This window comes from Octopus bimaculoides, chromosome 1, assembly GCF_001194135.2.
Source record: "Octopus bimaculoides isolate UCB-OBI-ISO-001 chromosome 1, ASM119413v2, whole genome shotgun sequence".
Taxonomy (NCBI): domain Eukaryota; kingdom Metazoa; phylum Mollusca; class Cephalopoda; order Octopoda; family Octopodidae; genus Octopus; species Octopus bimaculoides.
The window spans coordinates 198,550,804-198,563,229 of record NC_068981.1 but is presented as its reverse complement, the minus strand read 5'-3'; the positions used below and the strand labels follow the sequence as shown (position 1 = coordinate 198,563,229).

The window sequence follows — 12,426 nt, the reverse complement described above, 5'->3', positions numbered from 1 at the left end:
TAGCACATCGGACTTTGAAATTGAATCAGCTGCTTCCAAAATCCATTAAAGGAAGGTCCACAGCACCGACATAGGAGTGTGCGTGTGTATGTATATCTACATGTGTGTGTGTGTGTGTGTGTTGTTTGCTATAGTTGTCCACTGAATCTGATGATGACCATATTCTTCCACTGGTGAACCCCTTGGCATCAGAACATCCCAAGACTTGGCATGTAACATCAGCCAAAGCAGACATGACATTGAAAGATTTGGTTGGTGAGGTGAAGTATTAAATCTGCATGCATGCCTCTCTTCCTCACTTCTCCTGGGAAATCTGAAGGTGTTTCTCCTCCATCTCTTCTGTTATCCCCCGTTTGCCATCAATGTTCAAACCAACCGTTTCCAGCATCTCACACCTACCCTGTAATGTCGTTGCAAAAATAAATAGTCACACCTTCAAAATCTAAGGTACAAGATAATAACCGATTAATGTTTGAAATTGTGAATAAATAAGTTTTACATTTGATAGAATAATCAAAATGCTAAATGGCTGGTGTAGGATCTGCATTTTTGGTCCTTCAGCCTGGCAGTAACTATAGGGGTCCTTAAAGTAAGAAACAAGTTAGACACATGTAATACATGTTGTCAATTGATGCTGTGTGCTTTCTGTGTTGCTGCTGGAGTTTATTGCATCTGGCAACCAAATCTGCAGAGAGGCTGGCCTCTAGGGTCTTAATGTACCAAATGTATGTGACTATATCTCACTAACATAAAGGAGAATAAAAACACAGACTGGCTAATGAGAATCTTGGTAAGGAGATCAAGATGAGTATTCAGAAAGACTCTTTTCCTCAAACGACACAGAGACCCATTTGAAGATGCTTCAATTACATTTGTGAAGCTGTCAAAAGATTTTACTAAGCAATCTTTTTTTTTTACAATAAATTTTCTAAAACACACATATTGAGTTCTTCTTCCAACTCATTCCAGTATTGGTTTCCACTCGTATTAGTTTTATTTCCTAAAAGTTGTTATTCTTCTTAGCTTCTTATTTTACAGCATGGATATATTTATAGAGCAAACAGCTGCAAAATATTCCCAGAATTCCTGATGGTCCATTTGTGAATCTCCATGCAGGAGCAATGGCACAAATTGTTGTTCAAAGACAGGAAATCTGGAGTCTTTTAGCATTTAAGATTACATACGACTGAACACTGTCTGCTCTACTTCAGCAGTAATCTGTTCAACATCCAAAGGCAGCAGGTCACCAGCAAGCTCAGTTTACACGTTGATGATTGTGCTCAGGTAAGTCACACTCCAGAATCCCCTATCAGCCATTAACAATTTAGAAAGAACGGATCCTAACAGTTAATGCCCAGAAAGGTGAAATTACTCATCAATGGGACAACACACTCTCTCGTCTTTAACATTCTCACTACTACAACAAATATTGGGTCAAACACTTCCACCTGGACAAGGAGTGTGTATATATGCATAGGCATATAAATTTATACACATAAATATGTTTATAAATATATACAATTACACTTCTACATTATATAAATATATGTAACTATATACATATATACTATTTAATGTACATAGTAAATAGTCATGAGTTATTAATAGTTTCATACAATGGAAATGTTTTTATAACACATTTAGTGTTTCTAAACACATGGCTTATACAAGTTACATAACAGGACAATAGATTTATAACTTGTATAGGCTATGTGCTCAGAGCTCAAAGATTGCTTAGAGACACTCGGTATGTTATTAAGATCTGCCTAGAAAACACTTCCAATGTATGAAACTATTATGGCCAGCTACTGTGAACATTAAATATTTATCTCTCACCAAATGGAGTACATTTTTTTCTTGATCTTACCTTAACAGAAAAGTAAACCATATGTATCACTAGGTAGTGAGTTCGATTCCCAGACCAGGCTGTGTGTTGTGATCTTGAGCAAGACACTATTTCTCGTTGCTCCAGTTCACTCAGTTGTAGAAATGAGTTGCAGTGTCATTGGTGCCAAGCTGTATCAGCCTTTGCCTTTGCCTTGGATAACATCGGAGGAGAGGATGGTATGCATGAGCAACTGGTGGTCTTCCATAAACAGCCTTGCCTGTACCTCAAACATAAAACTTTCTAGGTGCAATCCCATGGTCATTCATGACCAAAGGGAGTCTTTACCCTTTTATATTATATATTATGTGCTACTATTAGTTTCAAGTACTGAAAGCATGTCAAACAGTATTTTGTAATGTCTGGTGTCCGAGCACAATCATCATGTCTGATGATTGTGCTAGGACACCAGATGTGTTAAAAACAGTTTGGCACGCTTTCAAAACATGAAACTAATAGTAGCACATAAAAATATATACTGTGTTTATTAAATAATATTTATCTCTCACCAGATGGGAGTCCTTTTTTTGATCTTACCATCACAGAACAGTACAATATATATACATAAAATTGTGTCAATGACCTATAATCCTTTGAGGGATGCTAGCATCCTAATTCTTCGGTTGAGACCAGTGTTCAGTGAGAACCAAATATAATAGTTTTGCACTGATATATAAAGACATTTAAAATATTTATGAATGAGAAAAGGAAGAAAATGGAGAAATTGACATGCAGGTATCAGTTTATTTAAATAACGAAATTCCAGTCTTGTAACAGACTCAGATGTGTCTGTCATAGGTTAACCAATATGTTAAAATGGAACCCCCTTTTGGAAAAAATTTTTCCTGGTGAAAGACCTAACGAGCCAGTTTCAGTATGGAAACTTGAATTAAATTAATTTAATTTCTGTAATTGAACTAATTGGGTATGGAAACAGCTGTAGGACTGGAATTTCATTAGATGAATTTGAATAAACTAATATCTGCAAAGTCAGTTTCTCCATTTTCGTCCTTTTCACATTCATACAATATTATATACGCCTACATATATATATATATATATATATATATATATACACACACATGCATGCATATGTTTATATCTATATGCATATATATATATATATATATATAGATAGATAGATAGATAGACAGACAGATAGAGAAAGAGAGAATCTGCATGCACAAAAGCCATCAGTATTCAAGTTTTCTTCCACGCTGATGAGTTGGATATATATAAACTCACACACACACACATATGGGTATATAAATATATACAAATATGTTTATAAATGTATATGGATACATAAATACATTTTTCTTTATATACATAGATATAGATGTATGTATATATACACACAAATTGCATATGCAGAAGTTTGTATGTGCATATATAGACATACATATATGTTACTGTAACAATTGTGAGTGAGACCTGAGCTGAGCCTGTCCTAATAAGCAGAGACCATTATAGAAGAAGCAGAGAGAGGAGACAGTATGCTCATGGGCCAGAGACTTGAGTGTGTCTTTCAGTCAGGTGACCCTTTTTTCTGAATGTGGATCCAAGAGAAATGGGCGGGGCCCATAGGCAGTAAGTTTTGATAGAAGATTCACATACCAGACACAATTGAAAGCTCTCGCACGCAAGTGTTGTGTGGGTACAGACAGTGAAATATAAAACTGTTAATTCAACCAAACAATTAGACTATGGAATTATTTCAACTAATATAATAACAGAGACAATTAGTGCACCAGGGTAGATTGTTGAGGGAGAGGGTGAAAACTGAAAGAAAATAAACAGAATATTCAAAATATTTGACCTTCTTCCTTTTTTTTTTTATATCTCATCACTTTAATGTCTATTTCCGTCCAAATCAAAACATGTACAGTAAAAATGACATTATTTTCCTGCTGTTATGTCCAGATCCAGAAGAAAACCCCAAAACAAGACAGCTGGGATTTTAGCTTACAGTCCACACTTTGGTAATTAATGTAAGCATCGACAGCTGATATAATTACAAGTTTTATATTCAGAAATGTTAAATTTTCCTTTTTAAATCAAATTCTTTGTCGTGGTGGGGGGGGATATCTTTCCGTTTTTAGTTATTCGTCAGTCAGAACAATTTCGTCCAGAAACAAAGAATTACTTCAGTCTTCCAGGAAAAAGTAGTTACCACTCTTCTTTTGTTCCACGTCTTTGACAGAGTTCAACTTGTTAATTCTTGGTCTGAAATTATTTGGGTCCCTTCTAAAAGTAATATCCAAAGATTGCAAAAAATCATTCATACCTTTCAACAAGGATTGCGGTGAATTCGCCAAAGTGTCCACAGAAGGTTTCCCTTCAAACACTATCACACGATCGGCCAGATAAGTTGCCATAATAAAGTCATGTTCCACAACAAAAGCTGTCCTTTTGGCATGCATAATGAAACGTTTGATGACTTTGGCAGCATGGAGACGTTGTTCTGAATCGAGGTAGGCAGACGGTTCATCAATTAGGTAGACATCGGCAGGTTTCCCCAAACAAAGAGTCAATGCAACACGTTGTAATTCACCACCAGATAAATTCTGTACCTCTTGATCAATGATACTTTCAATCTGTAATGGTTTCATTACATCGGCTACAAACTGGGGGTGTACATAACAGTCCCGAATCTTTTCATGAAGCAGCTGTCTTACAGTCCCTTGATGTTTGGGACTAATTTTCTGAGGTTTATAACTGACATTTAACATGGGTAAGGAGTCCCCAGAATCGGGTTGTAATCTACCGGCCAACATCTTAATAAATGTCGTCTTACCAGTCCCGTTTTCTCCCAACATGACAAGGATTTCAGAATCCGAAAACTGCCCTGCTTTGATAGTCAGATGGAAATGGTTACCTAACCGTTTCTCCATATTGCCGTAATCATAACGGCACGAACGTTTCACAATTTCTTCCATGGCAGTCTCTGCCACTTTAAAAGTTAAAGAAGTCTCGCGAAAACGTAAATTCTCTGTGGGAACAAATCCGTCGAGAAAGATATTGATACCTTCTCGAACACTGAACGGCATGGTGACTACACCATATGCTCCGGGTACTCCATAAAGACAACAGATGAAATCACTGAGGTAGTCCAGCACTGACAAGTCATGTTCAACAACGATTATATATTTATCAGGGTGAATCAGAGATCTGATAGCTTGCGCAGCTTTTAGACGTTGTTTCACATCTAAATAACTTGACGGTTCATCAAACATAAATATATCAGCCTTTTGAATACATACCATGGCACAAGCGAACCTCTGCAGTTCCCCGCCAGACAGATCCTCCACGTTCCGATCTCGAACCCGAGTCAAATCCAACTGACAACACACTTCGTCCTGGTTTTCTCTTTCGTCTTTTTTATCCAAAAGTTGTTGAATGGAACCCTTAACGGCCTTAGGTATTTGGTCGACGTATTGAGGCTTTATAATAGCTTTAATGTTGTCTTCGAGAATCTTGGTGAAATAGTTTTGCAATTCTGAACCCCGAAAATACGTTAAGATGTCCGTCCAGTCTGGAGGGTCGTTGTACCGTCCTAAATTCGGTTTTTGTTTACCTGCTAAAATCTTGAGAGCAGTCGATTTGCCAATACCATTGGTACCGACCAAACCAAGAACCTCTCCCGGTCGAGGAATCGGGAGACGATGAAGTTTAAATGAATTGGCACTGTACCTGTGAGTGGTGTCTTTCTCTAAATTACTCGGCAGATTGATAATGGTAATCGCTTCGAAGGGACATTTCTTGGCACATATACCACATCCAATACACAATTCTTCAGAAATGTAGGCGATTTTGTCACTGGGACACACTTCTATGCACAGTTTCTCCATTCGGACCACAGGACAGCTCTTCTTGCATTCTTGCCGGCATTTCTTGGGTTTGCATTTGTCGTTGCTCACGATGGCAATCCTCGTCAGTTTGTCCTCTTTGTTACAACTTCCACGTTTCGACATTCTTCCCCTTCTCTTCTTCTCTTCTTCACACGTATTGTAGGAATAATAATAAGATAGAAGGTGAGTTTAAAGAAGATGAATGTAGCCTGGTCTACAATATGGCTACAGTGATACCATGTGGTAAGGAAAGAGAGAGATAGAGAGAGAGTCAGTGAGGGAGGAGTGCCACACGGAGATAAAGAGTAAAGAAGAAAGAGAGGGTAGGAAGCGTAGCACAGAGGGAGTAGTGAGAGATAGCGAGTAAGAGTAAATGTAAGATAGAGAGTGAGTAGGAGTAGGTGCAAAGTATGAAAGAGAGTGGGAGAGAGAGAGATGTAAGCTATTACAACCTCCTTTGCTAGGAAAACAATAACCAGTTTACCTCCCTTTATCTACAGTGAGAGAAAGCTGAACCGGGAAGCCCCTGGTCGGTCATCCTGCTAAAAATGGCAGCGAAATCTCACTCAAATTACATTTAGCTTCTTAAAAAAAAAAGGAAAGACACATTTTTTACACTTCAGAAGTGCAAGGAAAAGTAAAAATAGAAACGACGAAATGTATTGATTTTGTGCATATATTTTGCTCCAAGAATTTTTTTTTTTTTTTTGTTTTGGTTTAATAGCCTCCCATAACAGGAAAATAACACAGATATCCCACCTATGACACTCGTCAATATGTCGTGTAATTAATATACACACACATAAAGCAACAATTAATTCATTATGTATTTACTCTAATTTATTTTCAATAAACCAGACCACGCTAGGCGGCGAGGTGGCAGAAACGTTAGCACGTCGGGCGGAATGCTTAGAAGTATTTCTTCAGTCTCAACATTCTGAGTTCAAATTCCGCTGAGGTTGACTTTGCCTTTTATTCTTTTGGAGGTTGATAAATTAAGTACCAGTTGCATACTGAGGTCGATCTAATTGACTGGCCCCTTCCTTGAAAATTTCGGACCTAAAGTAGAAAGGAATATTACTTGGCGATCTAAAGTAGCAAGCTGGCAGGATCGTTAGCACACAGGGCAAAAATGCTTAGCAGCATTCTATCAATCTTTATAATCTCAGTACAAATTTTGCTAGGGTTAATTAGCCTTTCATTCTTTTGGGGATCAATTAAATAGGTAATCAACTTAGCCCCTTCCCTGAAATTGCTGGCCTTGTGCCGAAATTTGAAACATCATCATTTAACGTCCGTTTTCCATGCTGGCATGGGTTAGACGGTTTGACTGGGGACTGGCAAGCCAGGAGGCCACACCAGACTCTAATCTGATCTGACAATGTTTCTACAGCTGGATGCCCTTCCTAACGCCAACCATTCTGAGAGTGGGTGCTTTTTACGTGCCACCGGCACGGGAGTCAGTCAGGCGGCACTGGCAATAACTACGTTTGGATGGTGCTTATTATGTGCCACCGGTACTGGAGCCAGTCAAGGTAGAGGCTGGCATCGATCATGTTCAGATGATACTTTTTACGTGTCGCCAGCATGGGGAGCCAGTCAGGCAGCTCTGGCAGCGATCATCGCATGAATGGTGCTTATTGCATGCCAAAAGTACTGGCATCGACCACAACTACAATTTCCATTTGATTTTGATTTTGATTTAACTCAATAGGTTTCCTCAAGCACAGCATGTCACCTGATGATCCAAAGGTACTTTTTTTAATGCGCTGGTTATGTGACACTGGTGTGGGTTACAGCTGTCCACTCACTTTATTTGCCGGGTCTTCAAAGTCACAGCAGATCTCCAGAGGTCTTGGTCTTTCATCATTGCCTCTGTTAGGCCCAACGTTCGAACGTCATACTTGACCACCTCATCCCATGTCTTCCTGGGTCTCCCTCTTCCACAAGTTCTTTCCACTACTAAGGAATGACACTTCTTCACACAGCTATCTTCATCCATTCTCGTCACATGACCACACCAGCGCAGTCGTCTCTCTTGCACACCACATCTGATGCTTCTTATGTCCAACATTTCTCTCAGGACGCATCTTCACTCTGCCATGTGGGCACACCTGAACCATTATTAATTTGCATCCTGTGCCAGCTTCTTCGCCGTTCCTTTCCTACCTGCATATTTATGTGCAGGTGAGACATTGCCTACTACAAAGAGGAAAGACCATCAGCGATTGGCCACAGCACAAAGGAACATGGAAAGATCCATGTTAAGAATATTGTTGCATGAGCATATTCCAAAATGAGGTCATTTGTGAATGGACAACAGGTGAAACCTTGCAGTTGTGGTATCCAAGCAATGAGAAAAGAACAGTGGGAAGGCCCCAAGATGGGAAGAGAATTTAGTAAATTTGGGCCCAGATAGAAAAGAAGGACAAGAGAGAAAGAATTAGAACCACAGTTGTCAGGTCAATATAGGTTATGTCCATGTGTGTGTGTGGTTTTAGTTGGCCTTTTACGTTGCTAGTCAATAGTATTGCAGAGGCAGTAACTTAACCACCTCTGCTGTGCCTGGGTTGTTTCCAGAAGTCAGTGCATCAACCAAAGTATTCTAGCCATCTCTCCACTCATGGATACACCATGAAGCAAACAAAAGTCAATACATTCACACCAGACACCGAGCAGCATGGGATGACAGACTTCGATTAAGTATAACTGTGCATATCTGCCTTAGGCTCTCTCGCTCTAGATTTTCCATAGGGGTTTACTCCCTTAACCTTTTTCAAAATGCTCGATAAATTACAAAGCAGGTGTTTTTACTATTATAATGGTTTCATTCTTGAAACTTGCATTGGTCTGCTGCAACAAAAACCATGGGCCCAGAAATTAATGAGGATTCAGCAAGCATGACATTGAAAGAAGGAATCCATCCTCTCTCTCCTTTTTATTAAATCTTGTTCAGTATAGCAGTTCTGCAAGAATAAGTACCAGGCTTATAAAGAATAAGTCCTGGGGTCGATTTCTTCGACTAAAAAAAAATTCTTTAAGGCAGTGCTCCAACATGGCCACAGTCACATGACTGAAACAAGTAAAACAAAAAAAAAACTATTGCTAAAAAAACTATTGCTAGATTTCAGAAGGTAACATTTGCTTGTTTCTCCAGACGTTTGTTTGCAATGGCCTGGGCGACTCAGCCAGTCTTTATCTAATGTCAAAAAAGACAAGATTTCCTTTCCTCTGGTCCTAGAATTGATGATTTTTATCTCAAAGATGCTATTTACCTGTTGCCTGGCTTTTTTGGAATGCCTCATCCTCCCTTACCAACTTTATTCTCTAGTGCTAAGCTATTTGCCCTCTTTAAGCCTCCTTCTGGTCTATGGTTCACAGCAGTTGAGTGTGATTCAATGTCTGTCATTGATCTTCCAACAGCTTTATTTATTATTATTATTTTTCTCTTTTAATTAACACCAATTAATCAGTGGTCGGTACTAAATTGGGATCCTAATTATCTGTTCATGCCATATGCTGAGTCCTCAGAGTAGTTCTTAAATTTGATTTCAAAAACAAAATTTACTCACTCGTGATGTCTTTCTCAGCTCAATTAAAGAGACAATTCCAGAGCCCTACCCTTTTATTTAACATGTTTATCAAAAACCCTCATCTATTTTTTAATGAGCTGTTCATTCTCAGCCCCAGCAGTACAACAGGGTGACCCACTTAATCCCACACTATTTGCACTGGATGGGGTCTGATTTGAATGTTTGGTACCTTGGTTATGCTTGTTTAGAATGTTCCATTAGTTCAGTCCTTGTGACCCTAAAGTTGATGATTGAGGACATCAGAGATCTTAAAGTCAATAGTACCAAATTGGAAATTTAAATACTCAACCATTCATCTTAGTCACAATATGTTGCAGTGGAACTATTCCTTGAGTTCTTCCTCTCTATTTTGACACCTTTCGAATGCTCCCTCTTTTCAAACAATTGCTCAAGAATTGAGCTCTATCGAGGTATTTTATTTTTATTCTTAGGATTTGAGTGCTAACCCCTCATTCAAATTCTTGCCATCTCTACACATCATCATCATCATTGTTTCATATCCGCTTTCCATGCTGGCAAGGGTTGCACGGTTTGACTGAGGACTGGCAAGCCAGAAGGCTGTACGAGGCTCCAATCCGATCTGGCAAGGTTTCTACAGCTGGATGCCCTTCCCAATGCCAACCACTCCAAGAGTATAGTGTAGTGGGTGCTTTTTACACGCCACCAGCATAGAAACCAGTTAGGTGGCACTGGCAATAACCACGCTCAAATGGCATTTTTCATGTGCCACCAGCATGGGAGCCAGTCAGGTGGCACTGGCAACGACCTTTTTCTCAATATAGAAAGCCTGGTCAATGTTCAACTCAGTTCTTTTACCTGTGTGTAACAATACCAATATGACCCTTCAATCATTGGGCAATAAACTGTGCTGTTGAGTCAAGTAAAATAATTGTTGAGGCCGATGCCAGTCTCCTTGACTGGCACCCATGCTAGTAGCACATAAAAAGCACAATTTGAGCATGGCTGATGCCAGTACTGCCTGACTGGCCCTCGTGCCAGTGGCACCACCCTCTGCACTCTCGGAGTGGTTGACATTACGAAGGGCATTCAGCTGTAGAAACACTGCCAGATCAAATTGGAGCCTGGTACAGCCTTCTGGCTTGCCAGCCCTCAGTCAAACCGTCCAACCCATGCCAGCATGGAAGGCAGACCTTAACCCTTTAGTGTTCAGATTAATCTGTTAAATGTGATACTTTTTTTATTCAAATTGTTTTGAATTAATCGTACATTATCTTACAGCTTTGAAGTTTCGATGGTGTGATAGTTTATTCTTAGACTGTCAATGTAGGTTAGGTGTGAGAGGCTAGATATGGCCAGTTTGAATGTAAATCATGTAGGATACTTGGGCCGGATATGGCCGGCTTAAACACCAAAGGGTTAAACGATGAGGATGATGATGATGACGAATCTTGGTTTACCTAAATGCTCCTCTCTTACTTTTTCTGTTTCCTTTCTCCCATTCATGTTGACCCCTCTTTAGTTAGTGAGCAACTTTCTCTCCTTTCCAACATGAAATAACACCAACAAAAAGGAGAATGAATTTTTACAAAGGAGCAGAAGAGGGTAAATTGACCCAGTTTGGGAGAATACACAACTGAAACACATAAAAACATTTTTTGATAAAGTGCCGATCACTAAATGTGAATGGAACGAGTGAAAGAGGAAGATCCAAAGCTGGAGACAATAAACATAGAAGAATGAGTTGTCATTGTGGAACCTAGTTTAATGAAACTAGCCCCAGCCAGAGCAAATATCCCCTTAACTCTGAGATTGTCCAGGGATAAGGGGGAAAAGAATGATGAGCTAGAGTTAAATACCTTGAATGTGGTCTCAATGTTGACCCCCATTTACTACACGTAACAGAATTAGGATTGTAGGCTGTAGAATCATTAACAGGGACAAAATGAGTAACTTCTGATTTCTCATTATTTCTCCGTCCCTGTTTGAAATCCTTATATTGCAAGTATTGCTACATTATACTTAGGGGTAAAAATTGACCAGCATAGTTGAGGAAGTCTGGAATATAGTCAGATGGCAGGGGCCCTTTTATTAAGAACGTTTTCCTCATTGACATGATTGTAATTGAAGTTGCAAATAGACTATCATCATCATCATCATCATCATCATTTAACGTCCAGTGTCCATGCTGGCATGGGTTGGACAGTTTGACCAGGGCTGGCAAGCTGAGCAGCATGACCAGGCTCCAGTCTACTTCACCATGGTTTCTATGGCTGGATGCCCTTCCTAACATGCCAACCACTTTACAAAGTGTGCTGGGTGCTTTTACATGGCACTACCCGAGCACGTTTATGTGGCACTGCATGGGTACTTTTACGCGGCAGCATCACAAGTACTTTACACCAGAGGAACCGGTCTTAACGTTTCTGCTGTGATGTACGGGTCTTCTAGAGTACAGCAATTCATCAGGCATCTCAGGCTTTTGCCATCTCGCCTGAAACATTCAGTATCCTGAGCTCATTGTTCAGTACTTCATCCTGTGTCTTCCTGGATCTCCAGCTTCCACGTGTTCCATCTCCTTTGAGAGATCTTAATTTTTGATGTTTAACAATCAATAGTTTTTTCTCTGTTGGATTCCAAATCAATTTTTTCCTACACTAATATCTAAATTGATAATTTTCAAGTTTCAAACGTTGATGTCTAAAGTGGGGTAAAATGAGTAATGATTAATTTCAATCATTTTTTCTCTTTAACTGCATGGTGAGTAAATATATGGCAACGGGAGACACTTCAACAGAGTGTGAAGAAGCTACAGAGAATATTTTAGGTTGTTTGGTTTTGTTTTATTTAGTCGAGTTTCGTTAATTCCATATCACCATTTTCCCCTCACCCTCTTTCATTTGACCTCTTTTACTTCTTTCAGTCATTTGAGTGCGGCCATGCTGGAGCACTGCCTTTAGTCGAGCAAATCGCCCCCAGGACTTATTCTTTGTAAGCCTAGTACTTATTCTATCGATCTCTTTTACCGAACCACAAAATTACGGGGACGTAAACACATCAGCATCGGTTCTCAAGCGATGTTGGGGGGGGGGACAAACACACACACACACATACACATATATATATATATATATATATA

The 12,426-nt window shown here is 39.4% G+C and overlaps 1 protein-coding gene across 1 annotated transcript; it reads right to left on the bottom strand.

Annotated features, from left to right (window-relative positions):
• Positions 1 to 3,689: 3,689 nt before the first annotated feature.
• Positions 3,690 to 6,036, bottom strand: LOC106872753 (ATP-binding cassette sub-family E member 1). Its single transcript, XM_014919846.2, has one exon. The coding sequence runs from the start codon at positions 5,857 to 5,859 to the stop codon at positions 4,033 to 4,035; it is 1,827 nt and encodes a 608-aa protein (XP_014775332.1). The 5' UTR covers positions 5,860 to 6,036; the 3' UTR covers positions 3,690 to 4,032.
• Positions 6,037 to 12,426: the final 6,390 nt, after the last annotated feature.

Coding starts and splice junctions, on each gene's coding strand:
- LOC106872753 (XM_014919846.2), bottom strand. CDS start 5,859: ATGTCGAAACGTGGAAGTTGTAACAAAGAGGACAAACTGACGAGGATT.